This window comes from Epinephelus moara, chromosome 16 (genome assembly GCF_006386435.1).
Source record: "Epinephelus moara isolate mb chromosome 16, YSFRI_EMoa_1.0, whole genome shotgun sequence".
Lineage (NCBI taxonomy): Eukaryota > Metazoa > Chordata > Actinopteri > Perciformes > Serranidae > Epinephelus > Epinephelus moara.
In genome coordinates this window covers 20,741,504-20,765,943 of record NC_065521.1, presented here as the reverse complement: position 1 = coordinate 20,765,943, position 24,440 = coordinate 20,741,504, and the positions used below count along the sequence as shown (strand labels likewise).

At 41.5% G+C, this 24,440-nt stretch overlaps 3 protein-coding genes across 3 annotated transcripts in view; all 3 read left to right on the top strand.

Annotated features, from left to right (window-relative positions):
* The window catches only part of LOC126403604 (chymotrypsin-like elastase family member 2A), a 130,580-nt gene that overhangs the window by 81,760 nt on the left and 24,380 nt on the right, over positions 1–24,440 (top strand). The gene's annotated exons all lie outside the window — the stretch shown is intronic.
* On the top strand, positions 272–12,226 carry LOC126403601 (kazrin-A-like). The gene is made up of 7 exons (XM_050066371.1): positions 272–5,986; positions 6,113–6,231; positions 8,146–8,377; positions 8,505–8,606; positions 9,268–9,434; positions 10,552–10,693; positions 11,078–12,226. Exons 1-7 carry the CDS (start codon positions 5,744–5,746, stop codon positions 11,234–11,236), a joined length of 1,164 nt encoding a protein of 387 aa, XP_049922328.1. The 5' UTR covers positions 272–5,743; the 3' UTR covers positions 11,237–12,226.
* The window catches only part of LOC126403602 (transmembrane protein 51-like), a 12,184-nt gene continuing 9,765 nt past the window's right edge, over positions 22,022–24,440 (top strand). Inside the window, exon 1 of the mRNA XM_050066372.1 lies at positions 22,022–22,235. The gene's annotated coding sequence lies outside the window, so the exon portion shown is untranslated. The remainder of the gene's footprint in view (positions 22,236–24,440) is intronic.

Here is a 24,440-nt window from a genome sequence, read left to right as displayed (position 1 = left end):
TTCCTGCTGTGAGGTCCTGAGATGTTTAGAAGTGGATAGTAGCGAACTTTTAAAGGCATGGCAACAAAAATTACGCTCAAAAGAAGTAAATGAGAAAAATAAGATTATTTTAAAATAAAATAAATAACCTTGAATTTCCATGTGGCTGTCCTCTCTTTCCCTGTGTTGATGTTTGTGTGTTTACGTGTTCATTTGTCGTGGTATGGCTCTAATCCTGATTCGTCCCTTTACACTGCGGGGGCTGCCATCTTTAACATATGCGTGAGCCTCCCTCAGCCCTGCAAGTCCATCTGTGACAGGACCGCATCCCAAAAGCTTCCAAATGGCCTCCTTTCTTCTCTCTCCCAATTTTCACTCCTTATTCATCCTGAGAATGTTTCTGTCTCTGTGATATGAAAATCAATAATCAGGAAACAGAGAGGAGAAAGGAAGCCATGTCAGACTGTCGGAGCGGAGCTCATATGTGTCAGCACATGATGTCAATAATGTTCTGCTGTGATTTGACCCCTGACCTCTAACACTGACCCCCCCTCTTGCCTGCCCTCCTCCGGACTCTCAACACAGTGAAGTGACCCAAGAAGTAATCAATCAGACTCAGTAAGACCAAGGTACACAAGTTCCGATTGCTTTAACAATGAGCTGTGCTGGGTTGCAGACTGTGTTTGCAGATGCCTTCTAACTCTCAAACAGTATCACAAACTGACCTTGGAATTTAGCACTTCTTCAAGTTCAAACTAACTCTGATGAAAATCATCCAAAAACAACAAGTGCCTCTGTATATGACATGCCTACAGGGGCGTCAGCAACTTTTTTTTCCTGTTTACTAATATTAGAAACTTTCTATGGCGTACTAACATTAGTTTAATACAGACTTCAGATTTCCACTTTTACCAAATATCTCAACAACAATCCACACCTGTATTAAGCAGTCAAAGAAATGCACTTTGTCAAGAGTTGATGGTACTTTCAAGTCTGCAAGTTGAATGCCATGCTGCAGCCAGTTAGCTTAGCGTAGCATAGACTGGACACAGACTGGCTGTAGCTTCATATTTACTGTACAGACACGAGAGCTGTACCAAACTTATCGGTGAATAAGAGTATTTCTCCAAAGCTTTTCTTTCAAAGGTGCTGTATACGACATTCAGAACATTAATACAGCAGCAAACAACTATTTGCTTTGGAAAGATACAGTGTAGTAATGGTGTCCTGAGCAGCGAAGTCACACTACCTCTGTGTGTGTTGTATCTGAGCCTCTCTGTTCTTTCTGGTGGTAGATGGTCCAGCTGTGCGTGCATGTCAGTGCATGAGACCCTGTGTGTTGTATCCCACTGACTAGCTAGTCACCACCGCTCTGCACTGCGTTCATACAGAGAGGAAGACCCTCCTGTTACGCTGTCTACAGTGGGACCTCATTTCAGAAAAAATATGTAGCCTTCAGTAGTCAGTGGTGAGACACATAATTTTGCAACTCAAGAAAGTGGCAGTTTTAGTTGTGTGTGAAACCGTGAACATCATCTCTCATCTCACACCATATATGACACCTACACCAGCTAGCAGTAGATATGTTCCACACACATGTAACATTATTTTGTCTGATATGTTTTACACAGCGGTTCCTGGTCTTTTTATCAGTTGAGAAGCGAAAGAACCAGTAAGACCCGCTCCTCTTGTGAGTTCATCCTGCTGGTACGAAACGCACAGGCTTTGTAGCTTCAGTAAGAGAGAAAGCTATGACATCATTTATGCAATTTGACTTCGTTCTAATCACTGTGTTATACTTCAACAGTTTTACAACAAACTGCGACTTTATTGACTTGCAAAATTAACTTTTGAACTGACAATCATCATATGTGTAATTCATGGCACGATTCAAACAGGATCAAAAAATTAACTGAGGGGTGTCGGTGGCTTAGTGCTTAGAGCAGGCGCCCCATATACAAAGGCTCAGTCCTTGCCGCAGCGGCTGTGGGTTCGCTTCCAGCCTGTAGCCCTTTGCTGCATGTCGCTCCCTCTGTCTCTCCCCCATTTCAAGCTAGTCTGTCCTATCATTAAAGGCCTGAAAAGCCCAAAAAAATAATCTTTAAAAAATATTAACTGAAAGAAGTCCCGGGCTGGTCCACTGGAAGGGGAGTGACTTCGCCTCTCTACACAGTGGTTACAGCTGGTAACTTTGCGTACGTGTAGCAGCAGTGGAATCGCTTACCACAAAGACTTGAAACAGACTGGTCGTACCTTCATATTTATCATACAGACATGACAACAGTATTAATCTTATCTCACTGTAAGAAGGCAAATAAGTGTATTTTCCAACATATGGATCTGTTCCTTTGAGGCATTTAACTCTCAAGCCAGATAACTAATTGGAACAGTGAATGGGTGAATTAATTTATCTTACATTGTGAACTCTTATCCATCTTGAACATTGAATTATGAAACATGTTTTAATGGAAAATATCCAATATCATGTGCGTTTGGTACACAACACAACCTGCTCCTCCATCCCTCATCCTGAGTGTGACTCGCTGTATGTAGCAATGACATCCATTACACCAGCTATTGAAGGGCACGATTAAGGATTGATTGCCTAAACAAAACAGTCCCCTGTGTCTTATGTGAAGTGTACACACTGCTGTTCTCTCCGCGCTAAAGGACTAACGATCCATCACAGTGTTTACCAAACACACCTAACACTTGTGGCCTCAGATAACGGTTCACAACTCTTCACAGTAGCAGCTACGACCACATCGCTGTAGGATGTTCTGCTGACCCGCTACACTTTCAGTGAGGTTTTTAAAAAGGCATGAGGGTCGGCCCCACAGGAGGACCCAACTCTCAGGTCACAGAGTCTAATCTCCAACAGTTTGATCTTCAACTGGATGTCAAGCAGTAAATTCTGCACTTCGTAATGTGACATGTTTTTGTAAGGACTTTTTCCGGAGTGAAAAACAGACCTTGTATCTGGACAAGAGTGCATTTCTGTCCAAGGAGCAGATTTATTCCGCTTAAAATGAATTGCTCTCTGAGGGGCACTTAGAAGTCCACCTTCACTTTATGTATTGCTCTCAGGAGAGCACATAAAAGCATCCGGCTTAAGATGAATTACTGAAGTCGACTTTAATAAAAATCTGTTTATTTGGACCCTGCAATCATTCAATGGTGAATCTCTTTTTAAATAAACACACAGTGGTGCAGTAAAGCCTGCCATAAAGTAATGTAGGTGTCTGTTTGCTGGAAACAAGGAGACACAAAGAGGCAGATCCACAGAGGGAACAAAAAACCTGCTGAGTTATTTTTTGGTCTGTTTTAAGGTTGAGAGCCCCGGGCATTGTTTCAAACTGAATGATTCATACAGAGAGCATCACTCAGTCTTGTATTTGTTTTTTTCTACTAAATATAACAGCTTTGGGGATGTTTTGGCAGGTTAAGATTCTTTACAACTGAACTCTCAAACGGATGCTTCTGTTAAAGGTTCATTAGCTTCCCAGGAGGCCTTACAGTTTTAGCCTTGGTGGCTACAGCCCATGTACAGTCATAGAGTACAGCTTTATTCTGAGGACTGCAGCCCAGCATTTGTGCTGATGTCGAGGATTTCAGAAAGTATCAGACGAGACAGGTGACTTTGAGGTGTGTCACTGGAGTTACCAAAGAGAAAAGATGAAGTGTTGCTGCACAGGAAGGACTATTTGTTCTTTAAACAACACCTCACACCTTAAAGAAATACTTCACCCATAAAATAACCATTTGTACATCAGTAAGTCATGTTGCACTGCCTTGAATATGTAAAGAACTTTGTTTTCACACACCTCCATGGAAAAAAGCATAAATATAGATTTATTGTCTGATTGGGGGCCACATTTAACAACAGTAATAATATTGTGCATAGCGTGAGTTCAGGCAGGACATGATCTCAAGCTCAGCTCACATCCCAGCTACATCAGCTGATCTCAGACAGCCCAATCAACTGATGGAGCAGCTGATTGATCACATGATTCCTCTCTATGCAACCAATTGGTTAATCTCATTCAGGGCGCCCTATTTAAATTGCTCTGGCCTGCCTACTGTTGCTGCTTTCTCTGCAAGCCTCTTTGCAACCTGCCTCCACCCCAGCTCCTCCTTTTCATGCTGTGTCTGACTTATCAGTGTAATTTCTGTTTGTCATTGATGCTGCTCTGTTCTGTTCCTGGGGGGTCTTTGCTCCTGCTCTCCCTGCCTAAGGCTTTCCATGTAGGTGCATGGAAGGGCAGGAAGGTTTGCCTCTCTGCCTTAGGCTTTCCATGTAGGCGCATGGAAGAGCAAGGAGGTTTGCTTCCTCTGCCTCAGGCTTTCCTCATTTACATGTGGAAGGGCAGACAGGTGTGCTCTCTCTGCCTTATGGCTTTCCACGCAGGTGCATGGAAGGGCAGGAAGGTTTGCCTCTTTGCCTTAGGCTTTCCATGTAGGCGCATGGAAGAGCAAGGAGGTTTGCTTCCTCTGCCTCAGGCTTTCCTCATTTACATGTGGAAGGGCAGACAGGTGTGCTCTCTCTGCCTTATGGCTTTCCACGCAGGTGCGTCGAAGGGCAGAGAAGTGTGCTCTTTCCACGTAGGGGCATGGAAGAGGCTTTCTGCGTAGGCCTGAGGAAAGGCAGAGAGGCCCCAGAACAGAGCCATACCGTCAAATATAGTACTGCAAATGGAAATAAAGTTTCCTTTGACTAAAGTGTTCCTGACTGAACTATATCAAAACATCTGTTAACAAACTCTGTACTTCCCGAACACATGAATTTTCACTAATAGACCTTATTGGAGTCTGGCTTGAGTTATGTGCGAGTTTGTTAACAGATATTTTGATATAGTTCTGCTGTTGTTAAATGTGGCTCCCAATCAGTCAATAAACCAATACATTTTCCATCAAAGTGCTTTTCAGGAATTCAGTGTAACATGCCATGACTAATGATAAACAAATGGTCATTTTTTTGGGTGAAATATTCCTTTAGGTGGATGAGCGTACTCATCGTGCACATTTGTCATGAGTGACAGGAACAATGATAATGTGTCCAATATTAACAGCAAGACATGATGCTATACCAACTGCTGAGCTCAAAACTGGTACTAGGTTGCCACCTGCTGGTAAAGACAGAGAAATGTCTGTCAGTGAAACATACTGTGTTATTGGCCAATATATTTAAATCATGAGAAGAATGTAAACAGCACACATTTGGCCCATTTTAGTAACATAACAGGTAAGCAACAGAGGAATATTTATGGAGCATTTAAAGGACAAATTATAATTTCAAGGCACATTTTTACCCCATTGTAAAATGACACTAATTTGGGGCAGATTTCATAATGCATTGAAATTTACCATCATTTTCCAAATTGCAGGCTTTTTTGTTTTCATGGTGCTGTTGCCGCGGGCTAATTTAGACACATAAGTCATGTTAATTCAACGGCTCAAACAGCTGCCTCTTTAATGGACTTCTTAAGTGACGAGCTTGTTTATAAAAGCTGCAACTTTGTTTACAGCATCACTGGCAAATGCCTGGCTTGTTGTCTTGCAGCCAAAAGCTTAGGACGCTGTTAAAAGCGTGTTTGTTTTGAAGAAATTACTCATCGTCTCGTTCCCTTCCCTCACTGAGATGATTTTATGTTAAACTGATTTTAATTTGTTGCAGTATGTTGGGATTAACATTTTGGTTTTTTTATTGCTCACTATACCCACGACCACCTCTGCCTTCACTCACACCCTCAACTACATCACCCACATGTCTCCCCCCCTCCCCTCACCCACCCACCCAGACTCAGACAGCCTCTCCAGCCCCACCCGCCACAGCCTCAGCCTGTCAGACGGCTCAGAGGATCAGCTGGACCGCCTCCAGCAGGTGGAGCTGGCCAGGACGACACCCATGTCCCAGTGGAGGGCAGGCACTGTGCAGGCCTGGCTGGAGGTGGTCATGGCGATGCCCATGTACATCCGCACCTGCTCAGAAAATGTCAAGAGTGGAAAGGTAAGATTAAACCACTGACATGACCTAGGTGGACTCTTCAGTTTACATACCAGCCTGTCATATCTCAGCTCACCTGCATGGACACTTTGCATGTTAAGTTGCAGTAAACTGTATCCTGTTTTACAGGTGTTACTTGGGCTAACTGATGAAGACCTGGAGCTGGGTTTAGGTGTCAGCAGTTTAATGCATCGCCGGAAACTCCGCCTGGCCATAGAGGATTACAGAGATGCTGAGAATGGTAGAGGGTGAGGAAGGGAAACAGACAATTCTTCTATAAACTTTACATTACTATGTGATAGTGTAAGAGGGCCATCTGCTGGTGATGTATAGTAACAACAGTTAGAAAATGTGTAGGATCATCTTCCCTTAAAACTCTCAGAAGTGATAATGTCAACTTTAAATCGAGATAAATGCAACAGTCTCATTATCTTTACAGCTGTTTCCTTCTTTTAGATCCAGATTAATGACATCCTTTATGAACAGAAATATTAACTAGGTTAAAGGGTCAGTGCACCCATATACACAACACACAAAAAGCATATTTCTCATTTACCCCCTTTGTGTCCTTCATTTAGCTACTGTACTGTGGGTTTTTAGCTCTGCAGCATCATAGCATTGAACGGTAACATATTAAAAAAAATAATAGCAATGTTCCTTTTCAAAATCAGTGTCCTTATTACTCATGATACTCTAAATTCCCATCATAACTTTATAAACTCAGGTTGAAACAGTTAGTTTTGTTTGACCGGCTGTTCAAAACTCAAATATGTTCTTTTTACTGTCATAGAAGATACAAGAAGAAAAAATGATGAGCTTGAACCTGCTGATTTTTTTGACATTTTTAATTATATTATCAAAATTCTGCTGATTTATTTTCCCTGTAGTTGAAATTCTGATAATAGTGTTGGTGAAAATTGTGCACAAAGGTTGCTAAAATGTAATGTGAACATCTGAGACGTATTTTAAAGCAGTCCATCCGAATGACATTTCACTCAAAACCACGAATGTCAATGTTATTGTGGTGTACGACCAGTAGAGTTAATCATCTGGAAACCATTATTGTCTATGAAAAGTTTCATGGAAAGCCATCCAGTAGGTGTTGAGATATTTAAGTTCGGACCAAAGTGGTGGACCCACCAGCCTGGTCTCGTTCTCAGGACATCAAAATTCACCGCTTGGGCAGTGCCCCGCTGTCACAGTAATGTCACTGGGGGTAACCTTTAGCATCTGTCTGAGACACCCTGGGCTATCAGCCGACTCCAGTGTGATCCCATTTGCATCATTATTAGATGTTCACAGTAACGGATGTAGTTTAAAGATCTTGAAAGTCCACAAGAAGGGTCCAACAAGCACAGGACTTTGACCCAAAAGACCAGGATTCGAGACCAAGAAACAACCACAGTGGCTGCTGTGTTTGTGCTTCACACGTCACATTAAGTTTTTAGCATTCTCCACATTCTTTTCTCTAAACAAGTATTTTTGTTGCCTAAACCTAAACGCAGACCACTTCTTCTTGCATGCCCCTTCTGCATCAAGATACAACGTAAAAGGCTGCCCTCAGTAACACCGGGGCTTTTGCCCAAGTGGCAAAATATAACGAGTAGGGATGAGAATCAACAGCCTATCAAGCCACTGGCGGCTATATCTTTATGACTAGATACCACAATGAGTGACAAAATGTGGCCTTTAAAGGAATACGCTCTAAATCACCCCCAGTGACCATTTGTATATCAGTTAGTAACCTTGTGTCACACTGAAATCGGGAAGAATCCTGTGCTCAGTACTTTCCAAACCCATTTTTGCTACATGACTATTTAAAACACTTCTTTGTAAATAGTGTGGGTGTGCTTTTTACACAGAAGTGTTTTAAATAGTTATGTTTTAGAGAAACCAGCATACAACAGGATAAATGAGACTTGGATTATACTGCACGAGTTGTGTAAGAGTTTGTAAATAGATGTTTTGATATAGTTTTGCTGCCATTAACACAGTCCCCTCTGACTTCAACTCATTAAGATTTTTGTTTACTGTGGAAGCATGTAAGAAAAACAAAGTGTTCTTTATGAATTCAGCGTAACACTGGGTGAGTAATTGATATACAAATGGTCAACTGGGGGTGAAGTATTCCTCTGACAAACTGTTGCACTGTTTATCTGCAGGCTGTCCAAGGCTGCAGACATGGACCACCACTGGGTGGCCAAGGCCTGGTTAAGTGACGTGGGCTTGCCTCAGTACTCCCAGGCCTTTCATAACCACTTGATAGACGGCCGCCTGCTGAACTCCCTGACGCGCCGTGACCTTGAACGTCACCTCAACATCACCAAGAAGTTCCACCAGGTCAGCCTGCTGCTGGGCATCGAACTGCTGCACTTACTGAATTTCGACAAGGAGGTGAGTGAGACTCTGCACCGTGTTTACGAACAGAGCACGACAGGGATTATACCTGGGTATGCTGCAGCAGCAGGTGAAAATAGCTCCTATCGGCAGAGTAAAAGGTGTTTGTTAAAATGGTTTCCAGGCACTGCAGGCTCGCCGGGTACAGTGTGAGCACCAGAACGTGGATCCGTTGGTATGGACCTCTCATCGGGTCATCAAATGGGTCAAAGATATTGACCTGAAGGTAAGGAGAGAGAAAGAATGCACCTTTAAGACATTTAAAACACAGTATATTATCCTTTTTAAACTCACATCTTGAAAGAAAAACAGAAGCTACAGTCATTACAACAAGGCAAATGTTTGTATTAAATATTAATAATCAAGAGATACTTATGTACCGAGCTTTACAAGAGCACTATCACGTGGTACTGTGGGTAATCAAGGCCCTTGTGTTTACCCAACGCTCCCTATCTCCACAGAGTGATAGGAGGCCTTTGTTATTGTATCTCTAAACTGCTACTAGTTGATTATAAGGCCTTCAGATTACAGCCTCTGTGGTGATGCTGCAATATGAATATCCCCAGTCAATATTAGCTACTGTCTGGCAGAGGACATGTTTCCATTATGAGGCAAGACCACATTCAGGGTGTGTGGAGATAAGGCCGTCTGGACCGACATCCTGTTAATATCCTCAGGGAGTGTGATTTTATACTGACATCAACTCATGAATCAATATGTTCTTTGTCCAGGAGCCAATTTGACATAATTTATGTGAGACTGTTGATATCCTTTGGCCAGTAATGACCACAGTGTTACATCTTCATACATTATAACAGAGAATTTTAGATTTGATCTTATGAATTAAATTAATCACTCTTCGGCCTTCTTTCCATCCACCTGTCCAGGAGTTCGCTGAAAGTCTTCAAAGCAGTGGAGTTCATGGTGCTGTCATGGTGCTTGACCCCACTTTTAACACTGACTCCATGGCAACAGCACTGGGGATCCCTAGCAACAAGCACATGGTTCGCCGACACCTTGTTGAGGAGATGAAAACCCTGATTGGCCCAGCCAGGTGAGAGGAGACAATCACACAGAGACAGCAAGACAGATCCCAATGTAGCTCCACTTATTGTTCATTCTGTTTATGTGTAAGTGGATTAGATAAGACACTCCTTAAAGGGACAGTTTACCCCAAAATCAAGTATACATATTTTTCTTCTTACCTGTAGTGCTTCTTATCAGTCTAGATTGTTTTGGTGTGAGTTGTCGAGTGTTGGAGATATTGGCCGTAGAGATGTCTGCCTTCTCTCTAATTTAGTGTAACTGGCTGGCACTTGTCTTCTGGTGCTCAACAGCAATGTCTCTTTCCAGACACCATGACCAGTTACTCAAGATAATCCGCAGACCTTGTTGTGCGCACTATTTTCTTTTTACTGAGTTACACCTGCCAACCATATCACCACACAGAGGCCTATGTACATGACAGTGCAAGTGTAAACACTAATGGCTTCCTCCTTGGCTGTAATGTTTGCTGGCTCAGTGGTGCTAAGTGAACTAGCAGTAGATGCACGTTCCTTCTGTGTGGTGATTTGATCGGCAGGTGTAACTCAGAAGAAAGAGAGTAGTTCCTACATGAAACTGCTCACAACAAGGTCTGAAAAAGGAATATGCCTCTACTGCTAGCTCACCTAGCACCACTGAGCTAGCAAACCTTACAGCCAAGAAGGAGCCATTAGCATTCCCACGTGCGCTGTCGATACAGTTGGTGGGTGTAGTCTGGTAGAAAGAAAATAGTTCCTACATGAAACTGCTCAAAACAAGGTCTGTGGATCATCTTAAAAAACCGGGTTATGATTTCTGGAAAGAGACATTGCTGTTGAGTTTTTCAAACATATTTTTTTGGCACATTGAGCACCACAAGCTGAGTGCCTTCTAGTTCCATTATATTGGAGAGAAGGCAGACATCTCTACAGCCAATATCTCCAACACTAATTCACACCCAAACAATCTAGACTGATAAGTAGCACTACAGGAAAGAGGAAAAATATGTAGTTTTGATTTCAGAGTGAACTGTCCTGAAAAAGGGACAATCTCTGATAACTCCTGTTGTACCAAGGTGTATTATAGGGCCTTTGAAATGCTTTTTGCGCCTTTCCCCATCACTCTGCCCCTTGCCTTGTTCCCCGCAGGGCTGATGCCAAACAGGACTACGAGCATCTCGGCCTGGGAACACCACCAACCCTCCTTCGCCAGAACTCCCTGGGCAGGCCGCCCAGCTCCACCAGCCGACACACTGATGACGAAGGCTCATTGAGGAGGAGGGCTGTCAAGGTGGGGGGAAAGAAATACTCTTCCTGAAACTTTCACAAGTTGTTTCTCTCAATCTCAGCTGTGTTTTGATACGAGAATCAAAATCAGGCTCAGTGACTCACTCATAGTGTGGAAGAAATGGAGCTTAGTGCTGACACATTATGAGACATTAGAAGAATGTTAAATTTTACGGATTTGACACAGCTGCTGTTAATGAGATCAGTGTAGACAAGACAGTCTGTACGGCTGCAGGCTAAATACAGAATATAAGACATAAACTACAACTATGCCGATGGAATGGAAAAAGGTGCTGTAATTACACAACATAGAGAATATTTCCCCCATGATGCATCTCGCCATCATGTATTTGTTGTAAAAAAAAATAAATGTGTGTTTCTGTTTCAGCCTCCGACTGGGTTCAGCCCCAAAGCTCGCAATGGGCGAGACTTGAGTTGCCATAGCAGCTGTGGCTCCCTGCCTCGAGAGGTTCGAGACCAGACACCACCTCGAGCCGAGGGAAGCCCGATCCACGGCTACACCAGCATCGAGGTCACTAACGTGTGAGGTCATCATAGTGTGACGAAACACCAGCCATCAGCTTCATCACAGCTAAAGCTACATTATGGACATTTGTCATGTGCGCCTGAACATGGGACGGTTATTTTTTCTAAAGATGAGAATTTACAGATTGCACTTTTTAAATGGGACAGGATGCTATTTTTACAAGTTTCCTGCTATAAGAAAAAAAAATAATGACTCATTTTGGGCAGGTGGTACTTTAATGTTTTGAGGGCAGTAATTTCCCTTCCTGAACGACAGAAGGACTCAAGCTAAATTATTATTTTTCTATTTTTTTTGTGTGTGTAAATGGTATTTTGTGAATCGGGATGTGACTTGGCAATTTGGCACTTTGTTGACTGGTTGCTGTCGAGTGTTTCTCCGAGGGATATGAGATTTAAAAAAAACAAGACTGTTTGTATAATACAGGGTACTTAATGACTAAATGAAAAAAAAAAGTTTCGTATCAGTGTAAATTGTTCTCGTTTCATTCAGTTCTGCTGTTTGTGATGCCTTGTCGATGTAGCCGGGGACAGTGGACAAGAAAAAAAAAAAAAGAGACTTGAATTGAATTTTAAATTCTAGAGTTTATGTTTGATAGTCATTTTTCATCTTGCACATTTACACACTTGTGTCTAAACAAATGTAGCACCCTCTTCTGATGTTTTATACTGTGCAGTAAACATGGAAACATATTTGAACAATGCCAAGAAAAGATGACTGCAGAGCTGTATGTCCATAGAAGCCTACAGGCTGAAAGCTGTGAGGATGCATCTATGTGAAAATGAAAGAGTTCCTTTTCATGAAATAAAGATGACATCTCAAATTTAACAGTCCTGTTGCACCCATCTTCAGCACAAAGTCAAATTTACAACAAATCACAGTAACAATGGATAAAATTACCACATGTAATGTGGTAATATGTCACAGTTATAAGTCAACTCTGTAGCTCTATGCAGCCTTTTAGCCTCTTTTAGTTTATTGTTTTGGTTTAATGAATGTAAATCTACCATACTATTCAGTGTAACAGATCTTAGTGACATGTTTTCAACAAAAAACTGCAGTAAACCTGTGTGTAAGCTGCCTGTCCAGCACCAAACAACTACTTTGCAACTAGGTGGTAAAGACAGTCACACATCAGCCACTATAGAGAGAGGTATTTGTCCCAGGAGTTAATGGAGGCCAACACAGAAGTGGAAGTAGAGTAAATATTTGACTTCATTTTATCAGGCAACCAGAAACGCAACACCAAATGAAAATTAATGTTGCACCGCCTATGCTTGATGAGTAAACAGGTTGACTGCTGTATGTTAACACGCCTCAGAAACTTTATAAGGCGTTCAGGGTTATATGTCTGTCAGGCTGTTTCTGTCCCCCTAAAAACACACAACACAACCCCCCACGTCATTAATGCAGCTTTACAGATCAAAATTCAACAACTGATTAGTTTGTGAACGTCAAGACGAAAACTGAAGGGTCAGATTTGTGATAGTGTATAAATGAGAGGCTTTGACAGTGTGAGAAAGAGGAAATAATAATAGACGCTGGGAATTTATGAATGAAGAATGACATAAGGGCATGGAAATCAGTGGTGTGAGGTAGTTATGACGGGCCTCAGGGAAGGCTAGTAACTAGTTGTGAAGTACACACAAACACACACACACATCATTAGGTGTCTATATCCTCCTGAGACACTTGTGCAAGTAAAGCAAGTATACTTCATTCTGCTTAACTTAGGCCTGTTGTCCTCATTAGTGGACGTTTTTTTGTGCCATCTAGTCCATGTAAAAACAAGATGGCAGCCATCTCTGCCAAGTCAGTCTGCAGCCGACCTTGACACAATGTGGGCAAGATCCAAAACCTGATCACATTTTATGGTTGAAACTTGTTTATTTAGGATTAATAATGTTTGTAGTTTGATATGGCAACAAATTTGACCAATTTTAGCCACAGTAACAAGCTGAGACACTGTTAATTAGGAAGTACTCGTTTGAAGACGTTGGGACTTTATTACCCTCTTGTTTGAGGACATAGAGAATTTATTATCGTTGACTATGTCAGTTTTTTTTTATAATTATCGGGTCCTATTAAACACAAATAGCAAGGAGAAATTAAAAATGCATACCAAACAAAAGTTCGGGTTTCAGGGGGATATTTATTTTACCAATTATAGCTTTGCTGCCTTCTTCTCCTGTTCTTTTCTCTTATGTCTTTTCTAACTACAGCTTTTATATCCAAAGACATGACTGCTCGTTTGCCTCACAAAAGTGCTCAGCTTGTCAATCTTGACAGATTTTGCACCTAAATTCCCCACCATATATCTTATTGTTTCATCACATGATCAAATTGAGTCATGACATTGGACAACATCAACTAAGATATTGCCTAAAAATCATTATGGTGTATCTGTATGTGACAGAAATACCAAGAAATGTTTTTTTATAGCTTTTATAGTTTATGTAGCATATAGCATAAAATTTTGTCATAGACTGCTACTGACTATTTTACAACAAAAAATAAGAAAAAAGAAAGAAAGAAATCCATGATGGAGGTGGGCTGACCTTTTCCGAAGACATATTAATTAATGGCGCCCTCCTCAGCTGAGCTGTAATGTTAGCTAGCTCAGTGGTGTCAGGGCTCATTCTCCACCAAACATGTTGGAGGCCCCCACCTCACCCCACGGGCCCCCGGGGCAACCGTGCTGCCTGTGCTGCATATTTACCCTCCTGCTGAGACTGTTGAATTTCAGAATTAAAGAGTAAATGTGTGAGAACTCACTTGCATGAGGAAGTATGTGTGGCTCACTGCCTCCACTACAATGCAAATAAGGTTTCCATATTAACTCAGTGATTACTTTCCTGTGTTAATACTGACTCTGTGCACTTGACTGACTTCTCAGCAGCATTTTGGTGAGTCACTCTGGTTATCTCCTCTCTCTGCTCCTCATTGGGCATGTTAACTCAAGTCTGTGTTTAGACACCCACGCAATACAACATGGTGCAACTTCCTCCTCTTACTCACAGTGACTTGGTCATCATGGTGAGGTAAGGATGACACAGCACCAAGTGATACGGCAACTCTCTGTGCTACAGTAGGTGTGCTGGGAAAATTTTGGCAATCCATTATAAAGTGTCCCTTTGTACTCTGGGATATCAGTGGTATGACAAGGGAAGGCGCGCCAGGGGGAAGCTCCATCTGAGAAATGACCTGAGCGACTTATTAGGGGAAACAGTCGGTGGTGAAATGTGATTACATGCTCACGTAGCAGCCATAAAAACCAAGATCGATAATTACACGTCAGTGGATGTGAAGGAGCTCGTAGGTTAAATTACAACATTGACTGTGGGTTATTCTGTTTGAGTTATGTATGGTTTTATTTATAGGTAAAGGTGCACTGCATAGAATATTGACTGAATAACACAATGCCATATATATTTATAGCCTAAGTTAATTTGCTCCACTTATGGCTATGAGGTCGTGTAAATCAGGCTTATCTACGGTATATCTCAGTTTAACATTTTTCCTTTGTAGCTGCCGACGTAGCACTTAATTTGATTACAGGCTGACAGTGATAGGACTTCCAGATGTAATCAAGGCTTGCTCACTGTGCTTCTCTGGTGTGTGTGTGTGTATGAACAGAGGAAGAAAATCTCCCCAGAGGCCCGAACAGCAGGGTTGCCTAACTCAAAAGGAACAATACACTGAGTGACCAGGGCTGTAGCTGGTTTTGTCGTTATTGTGAAACAGTCCGGTCCTCATTCTCGCAGGCCGTGGTGGACTCTGGGAAAAGGAAATGGGGCTGAGTGGAGCCCATTTTTTACTGTCTTGGGTAACTCTGCTGCAACATGTAAACTAGATACTTACAGGCACAAACACAAAAATATCTGTGGTCAGTGGCGTGAGGTAGTTACAGCGGGCCCCAGTGCACGCTATTAGGACAGACCCTGAGGCACGCTATTGTGCACATTACCCAGCAATCACTGCATCTGTTTATGACAAAAAATACCAAAGAAAATAAGAAATTATTCATGTATTTTAATCCTTTTATAGTTTATGTAGAATCAGCATATTGTTATAGATGCTACCTTTTGAATTTAATGAGAGTTCTTCTTTGAACACAGGCATATTTCTAAGGTGGCAATCTCCCATAAGGACCTATTATCTGCCCAACATATTGTTGGAGGGCCCGCTCTCTATGGGCCCCCCAGTGCAGGCCTCTGTCCTTCTGTCCAAAGGGATCAAAATGAGTGGCAGCAAGTAGGTAGTAAATTTACAAAGAGGAAATAAAGATCTGGTTGAATGAGCCTGATGTGAAACTAACTGTTGTCAGTGTCCACTGCATGAGGAAGTATCGAGTGCACACTGAGTTACTGGCATTCATTCTTATTTGCCAGTTGTTATTCGGTAAGTAGTAAAAGACAAATTAGTCACATATATTATCTTGGACATCAAAAACTTTGTTGGCATTTTGTGGTGAGATTAATGCAAATCAATCTGAGTGATGTAGAGAGAAAATGACTGTTGTATTAGATTCGCCAACTGACCTCCACTATGTGTTTTCTCAAGATCTCTTTGAGCCCTTTCAGTGACCCCTGCTTGCCCTCGGACCGCACTTTGAAAATGGTTGGTGTCCAGCAGTTGGAAAACTTTTATGTATTTATTTTATTTTATTGTTATTTGTATAGGGACAAGTATGTAAACCAATGCCACACACCGCAGCATTTAAAGCCTAAGCTGATTTGCATTGCACATCCTTCGATGGGCCTTTAAAGGCAAAGCGGCTTTATTTATAGAGCACATTTCATCAAAGAAAGCCAGTGTGCTCTCCATTTAAAAAAAGGGACATAAAAAACATCAAGCGCCATGCAGTGGCATAACAATGGAAAAAACAACATGTATATTAATACATACACATAATGCCGAAACACACACTCACACTACTGTAAACTCAACAACAGAACTCAACAACCTTCTTCAAAAACTGTTTCAGGTTAAATTTTGTAAATGATCAGGATCCAGGATGCTTCACGTATTACTGATTACGAAGCTCTGAGTGGAACCACAATGTCACTGAGCACCTGATGACTTCTTAGTATTTAACGTGAGTGTGTCAGTCAGAGTGCAGCCTGGCAATAAACAGACGAATTAATCATTTTGATTGTTGTCACACACAATAAACACAATTTCACAAATTTGTTCAAGCCAGTTCCACAACAAAAATATTCCACTCTGGGATTTTAATTCAGTCTGTACATTCCTCTTTTTCATTACCAAAATTTTCCTCTATACATGTGCAGCCTCACTGTGGAAGATTCCTCTAGGTCTTTGATGACTACATCATTTGTCATCATTGGGAAATCAGTGCATCTTGTCTTCTAGTGTGTGTGCAAAATGAGCCTGTCAGCAAATTATAGAAATAACATGAAACTGATTGTCTCCTAACTGCAATCATCAGTTCTATTAGTGTCTTTATTGCACTCACACCAGAAGAAACTTTCGACAGTCGTTCACAAAACTACATAAGCCATAATTAATCATGGCTTCCCTCCATTGGGCCTCTTCGGTCTCAGGGTCCTGGTGTTATGCATGCTGGATTACTGTCACACTGTCATGACCCACTGCAACACTTCAATAGAGCACAACCATTGTTAATATGATTAGTAACACCTGCGGTTTTCCCGCAGTGACAACTCTAAATGTGTTGTTTAAAAGTCCTAGCAGTGTGCTTGGACATTGTTTCTTGTGTTGAGTTTAAAAGCAGTTAGTGATTTTTATTTAAACCCTAGTAAATATTCATTTATTATTCATTCACAACCGGAAACTTTCTTCTTCCTATGTTGACTTGAATGCTCCCTACAGACACAATGGTACATTTCTGCATGTTCAGCTGACTGTGCTCTGAATAAAGCCTCTCCAGGGTACACTAGCTTAGCATTTAATTGGAAATGTGCAGAATGCTGTCTCTGATTTGCATACAATTAGTGCCAAATTACATAGTTCTTTACAGGAAAGTCCCTAGGATAATTTGAGGGACTTTTTGTTTTCATCATAACATGTTTTAAATCTTGATGTTAAAGGGGAACACCACCTAAAATAAGAATTCCAATATGTAATTATCAGTAGCAAGGGTGATTAATTGACCTAGTAGCGCGATTACAAGCTGTTTCCCTAGAAAAGCTCTGAAGTGCAGCAAACTGTTTTTTTCTGTGGAGGTCTGCATAAAACTAAGGATAAGAAAATGAGGATAAGTAGTGTGACTGACGCCAGCGCCACATCGCGGCATGTAGACCAGGGAAGCACCTCCGCATGGCATCACATACTGTACTGTACTAATGCTTCAGTTTATTCTGCTTGCTGCTTTCACTACTGGCTTCTCTTGGCAAGAGCCGCCCTGCTCTGCTTCCGATTGACATTGCACTTCTTGACATGTCTCTCAATGTGTCTTGCCCATAGACTGTATATATTTGGTGGATTTGCAGTGGGCACTAGAGAAGCAGACACAACAAGGGCCAAGAAAAGAGCCAGAGATACACAGAAACAGTATTAAGAATGAAGAGAGAGACAGAGTGACACACTGACGTCATGTTTTACTGTCAGGACGTGTTCATGTTCTAATGTCCCCCCAAAAAAGAAAAGTTTTAATTTAGGTCTGTTATTTTTATTGTTCATATTACAGTTGTCACGGGGATGCCCTGTGACCTCTAATGGTAAAAGACAAACACACACAATGCTTGTCCACCTCCAGGCACTTTCACACACCATCTAGCCGGCAGGTGTCTGGGGTTGGTAATTAGCACAATTAAGGTTGAAAACTGGTAGTTGTAGGTGTGTAGTTGTTTTGGTGCTTCAGTGTCACAGGCACATTTACATGAAGTCAGGAAGAAAAGTCTGACAATATTGTGGTTTTAAATCTCTTTATTTGACTAATTCTTTTGTGTGTCTCACCTCTCCTCTAGACTGCACTTGGCCAACCTCTGGTTTGGACTCAGGAACTGCCAAACCAGACCCCGCCCATTTGGATTCCTTTTATAGTCAAGTTCCTGGGGGAATGTGCCAAGTGTAGTATGGATGAGGGGGAGTTTTGGGGAGATATTTGTGCAAGTGTTGATTTTGAGCAGTTTAGGAACATTTTTACTCTTTTGGAGTGTGTAGCAATGTTTTTCACTGTTGGCTTATAAAAAGTAGTCTGAAGAGTATGAATTAATCACTGCTGATTGTTGATTGATTTATTAATTGTATTTCCCATGTGTAGGAGGAGCTACTGTCTATATATGCAGGAGTTGGAAGCTTCTCTCGAGTTTCTGAGATCTGTCTAGCAAGCCGGCCACAGCGGCTGTTACTGCCAGGGGCCCAAACTTAAAGGGGGCATAGCCTGGTGCAGAGTTGATTTTTGTTTTAGTTTTTCTTCAGTTTTGACCAGCTGAACTGCACTGTACATATTGCTGCACCTAACCCACTGCTGAAAAAAAGGGAAATAAAAAAATTGGACTGTTGAACAGTTTAAAGTCCTCTTCCTTTTGCCTTCACTGCTCGACCAACCTTACAACAGTCCTTTGTTTATTATGGTTTTATTGACTGAGAAATTTATTTTAGAATCCTGTTTTTTGAATTACTGACGTAGCCAGATAGCCTACTGAAAGAGGTCAAGACAGAGAAATGCATTAATAAGTTAGAGGAGAGAGAAAGAGAGGGCGCAATAATGCTGATTTGACATGAAGTTGGAAAAAAAAAAGTAGTTTTGCAAGCAGCAAGCATTTTCTTGTAGCTTAGCTTGCTACATTTCTCTGGAGATAGCTTCAGTGTAGTGAAACTTTATTTTGATGTAGAGAAACTAGTAGCTTGGCTCACTACATTTTCCAAATAGCTTGCCCAACACTGGAAACCAGAGAAGTACATCTCAAACTTGTGATGTCATAGTGTATAAAGTCTGGAGCTGCTCCATAGACAATGAATGGGAGACTGATTTTGTTGACCCACAGAATGTTTTTTTTAAATATTTTTTTAAATTTATAATTACTTTTTAAATTTTTTTTTATACCAAATGATCTTTATCATACTCTAGTGTTCTCAGCTCTGAAATGGAAAATGCACCATATACATTCCCTTCCCCAACTCCTGAAAAAGAAAAGAAGCGGCAAAGTATCCATACTTCACCACAAACCTTGGTGAAAACTTGGTCTTGCTAAGAAAAGTCAATAGAGAAAGCAGCAAGCAGAATAAACTGAAGGATTAGTAAGTGATGTCATACTGAAGTGCTTCCCTGTCTACATGCCTTGGTGTGGCGCAAACCTCCAGGTGTGTTCGTGACATCAGCCTATGTCGTAATGGTTCTGTCTGATCAAAGTGTTTACTCAGATTTGTCACAAGCCTGCACCACAACTGTGTATTCCGTCAGGCCCCAAGGAGCGCTGCTCAGCCTTCCTTTTAATTATTCCCAGTACCCACTGGTGTTATTCCTGCAAAATAAATCCCCTGTGGCCCAAAGAGCATTTTCCCATCATTATAAAAGTGTGTCTGTTAAACTGTTGAAAGGACACCTCAGACTACAAATGAGTTCAGTTCAGTTATGACTTTTTCTATTATGCACTTTTGACACATGGAGGGTTTATATTTGTCAAACTTTCTTTGAGCCAAGAAAAGCATTTTAAAAAATCTGTGACATCATCAAAATGTAAAGTCATGAGCCTAGCAGGAAATGGCAGGCAGGGCCAGGGGGAGAGACAATAGTGTTCACACTCAGTGGGCTGCATACCACAGAGGTAAACCTACAAGCTTTATTTTTTTATTTTGGCATAAAGGCCAGGCGAACAAGGCAAGGCAAATATATTTATTTTTACAGTACACTGCATACCCAAAGGCAACCCAAAGTGCTTTAGAGATTAGTCCATTCAAAGTTCAGTGTTGCCCAATCACAAAGCTTGTCTCAAAGGGCTGTACAAATTGTCAGTACAGTTCAATTTTAATTTCAGTTTGATCTATAAAATCCAATATCACAAATCACAGTTAGTCTTAGAAGCTTTAAAGCCTTTTACATCCCTCTGACCTTGGACCCTCACAGCGAATAAGGAAAAACTCCCACCAAAAATCCCTTTAACAAATGAGCAACTGAGCAGTGTCCCCTCTACAGGAAGAGAGACATAGCCTGTGCTATTATTTGCTTAAATCACTGAAATCAACGGACCTGTATTTGGGACAGGTGTCTAAAAGGGACAGGCCTTTAATTCCTTTCACACAAAACTGTTAATCAGCAAAGTTCGAGAAATATAATCAAATTGTCTATTTAAACCAGTATGACTATTACATGTAGCCTATAAAAATTAGGCTTCAGATAATATATCAATCATGAATCATTAATTTGATCTAGCTCAGACAGACAGAGCGTCAGAGAGAGATAGACAGTTACGACACCCAGCATACTAACACAACACCACTGTATCCTGTTAAAACAATACCCACAACTTGGATTCATTTTTAAGAAAAGCCCTTTTGATTCTTTCAATCTGAAGATCCTTATGGACTAAAAGAAATGTATAACTTACAGGGTAATCAAGGAATGGACACATAATTTGAGGTAGCCAATAACCTAGTTTTATACATCTGAAGAAGCTCTATTAAAAAAAAAAACTTGACCAGGTGTCTAATTGAGACAGGCCATTATTTGTCAGATGTGTCGCCACACCAGGGTTGTATAAGGGGTGTTTAACTGGGACAAGGCTTTTGATTGAAGTCTTACAAGTAAGTATTCAGTACAAGGGCAATGCCAACCCGGCCTCAATCTGAAGTCGTTGAAATCCGGTGTTTGTGGCGTCAGACACTGACGAAAAAAGCTGTCCTTTAACGTCGACATGATATGCAGCCGGTCGCCGTTATAGTTTATCGGTGTTCTGGGGGAAACGTGGCAGAAAAGAGTGAAAGTTAAGGCGGCGAAAGTCTCAGTAAGGCAGGTGGGAGGGGTGGTGGATGGGTCCAACAAACAGACTTTCACCTGAGAGAGGGGTGTTAGCTTCCTGTGAGATTATAAAGCCAAACCCCGTTCTTTTTTCCCAAACCTAACCATAGTTGTCACTTCGTTGTACTGACAAAGTGCATTTATTTTGAAAGAGACTGTATGTAAATGGTAAATTGCCTGTGAAAACGGACATTTATTTTGAAAACAGACAATGCATGTGACAGGCAGAACCTGACACAGTGTCCCAGAACATCAACAACCAACACCCACCGTACCTTTCAGGTTGTATCTGAACATGGACGGTCCATGACCAAAGATACAAATGTGATGAGGTAGGGGTGAGAATGTTTTGGCACTGCCTCTTGTGTGACACCCCTTAAAATATTTCTGGACTGTCTGAAACCATAGGAATAACATGTATGTGTACAATGTACATGTAAGTTTCAAAATGGGCGTAGTTCCCCATTAATTGGATATGCACTATGTGGCTATTTTGCATACATTTAGTGCCAAATTACAAAGTTCTTCACAGAAAAGTCGCTAGAATATCCTGAAGCATTTTCTCTTGGTCACACGATAAAGATCTTGATTGTTTTGTATTTTCCAGGCAGTTTACACCACAGCAAACATAAAAGGGTCCAGTACACTTAAATCAAACTCACTGCAAAAAGGTGCTGGACGCTGAAGACAGCTGGGCTGCGATGAAATAAGCAGAAATACCAAAAATATTTGCCCACATACTTTCTCTCCATCTGTCAACAAAGCCGAGAGTGAAAGGGTTAATAAAACTGGAAGTGCAGCAGTGAGCCCCCTCCTTCCTCCTCCTCTTCCTCCTCCTCCTCCTCCTCCTGCTGCTCTGCCTCTGTCTGTCTGGGCCCATCCGTCTCATAGGGAAAGTTCCTCCTGACCCAGAAACGCTGTTTGTCCCCAAATTGTGCCACACACACTGCTGTCTGTCTGAGTCGGCACAGTTTGACATTGAACGCAACAACACCCGGCTCTGAGAAGAAGAAGAAGAAGAGGCCAGGAGTTGGTTATTGTCCGAAAGATGCAAAGGTGAGTGTAAAGCCGATATACTGGTATACTGAAGTTATTCAGTTGTGTTACTGAAATGTTAGTAAAAGCTTCACTTCAGTTTTTAAAGCTTCTGGAAAGTTTTCGTTGCGCTGCGTTTACGTATCTTGCTGTGGACAACGTAAGCAACCCGCCCAGTGTGTTAGAGCGACAGACCCTGCACCGTGTGTGTTAGCGAAACAACGGTAAACACGGTTAATATGGGAGTTTAAACAGAGTCTAACCTTACACACACACACACACACACACACACACACACACACACACACACACACACAGATATCTGTTACATGTAACGAGCTGCACTGTTTATCAAACAGAGTCATTTTAGAAACAGTTGGCTGCAGAGCTATTTCCGACTTTGCCGAAAACCCCTCCTCACACACACCAGATCACACACACACACCACATACTGTACAGAGCTGTGTGTGTGAATAATAGTTTTATGAGCGGGAATATCAGTGTCTTTACTGTAAAGCCTGTCGTGGTAAAATAATAACCCTCAGGCTGGACTGTAACACGCCCCACACCAGCCCATAATGTGTAACATCTTCATGTGAATGTTACTCTGGAGTGCTCAACAGGCGTGTGTGTGCAGTCTAATATGAAGAGTCCAGTTTGTATGTGCCCAGCTGCCATGATGAGCTTAATACAGTCTCATGCCATGCATTCTTTAGTACTTCAGACTAACCCCCTCACTCCCAGCAGGTCTGGGCACGTTTGCAGAGTACACAAACATACTTTGTGGGTGTATTCATGCAGAGCTATAGAGGTTATGTATACACATATAGATAGTTAATTTCTTTCTCTCATTTGCAGTTCCCAGCAGTCCCCATAAGACTTTGATGTAGCAAAGATAAATTAGTCACATTGCAGGGTGGTCTTGTGATCAGTGATCAGTGTACTAAGTATGCAGTAGATGTGCAAGTACGCTGACTGGTCATGCTCACTGCATCTTAGAGAATCATTTCACTGTGTGCAACAGTGAAAGTAGAAACAGAAAACTTTTAAACTTTTCGCCTCCAGCGTTTCCAAGTGGTATTATTGTCGGGGCGCTGACACGAAGACAACTCGATCACTTTCTGTTTTCTTCAGAGCCTACCACAGTTTCCACAGCTACTTTGGTTGTTCCACTGTCCACCATTTCTGCTACTGTGGATAGTGACTGCAGAGAACTGACACTCATACTCTATGGTAACTGGTGATAGCTCCTAGGGGTGGGGGGAAATCCATACTGCATTGTATCGCAATATTTTTGTGTGGCAGTATCGTATCATCACACACCAAGTATGAATTTTCAAAAAATATATATAAATTATTAATATAAATATAAATTCAACTTTCAGTAGCCTGTTAGAATAATACAATCAGTTGCTTTTTCAGTCCACTAGATACATTTTGCTGCAATAAGAATTACTGATGTGAGATGAGCAGACTAACTACTTTTTTTATTGGATAGAACTGTTTATGTCGACAAAATTTTCCTTTTGGGACATAAGTTGCAGTTGAATAAAAGGGAATAAATCGCAATATATTTTATCGCGATATTCAGCATATCGCAGCAGGTGTAAAATCGCAATAATATTGTATCAGGACTTATGTATCGATATCGATTCGATCCCGGGTGTGGGAGCCCTTCTGTGTGGAGTCTGCATGTTCTCCTCGTGTCAGCGTGGGTTTTCTCCGGGTACTCTGGCTTCCTCCCACAGTCCAAAGACATGCAGGTTGGGGATAGGTCAATTGGTGACTCTAAATTGTCCGTAGGTTTGAATGTGAGTGTGAATGGTTGTCTGTCTCTATGTGTCAGCCCTTCAATAGTCTGGCGACCTGTCCAGGGTGTACCCTGCCTCTCGCCCTATGTCAGCTGGGATAGGCTCCAGCCCCCCCATGACCCTCAAGAAGATAAGTGGTTAGAAGATGGATGGATGGACTTATGTATCGTGATGCGTAATATATATCATATAAATATATGTACAGTGGTGTGAAAAAGTGTTTGCCCCCTTCCGGATTTCTTACTTTTTTGCATGTTTTCCACACTTAAATGTTTCAGATCATCAAACAAATTTAAACATTAGTCAAAGATAACACAAGTAAACACAAAATGCAGTTTTTAAATGAAGGGTTTTATTAATGAGGAAGAAAAAAATCCAAAGCTGCATGGCCCTGTGTGAAAAAGTGTTTGCCCCC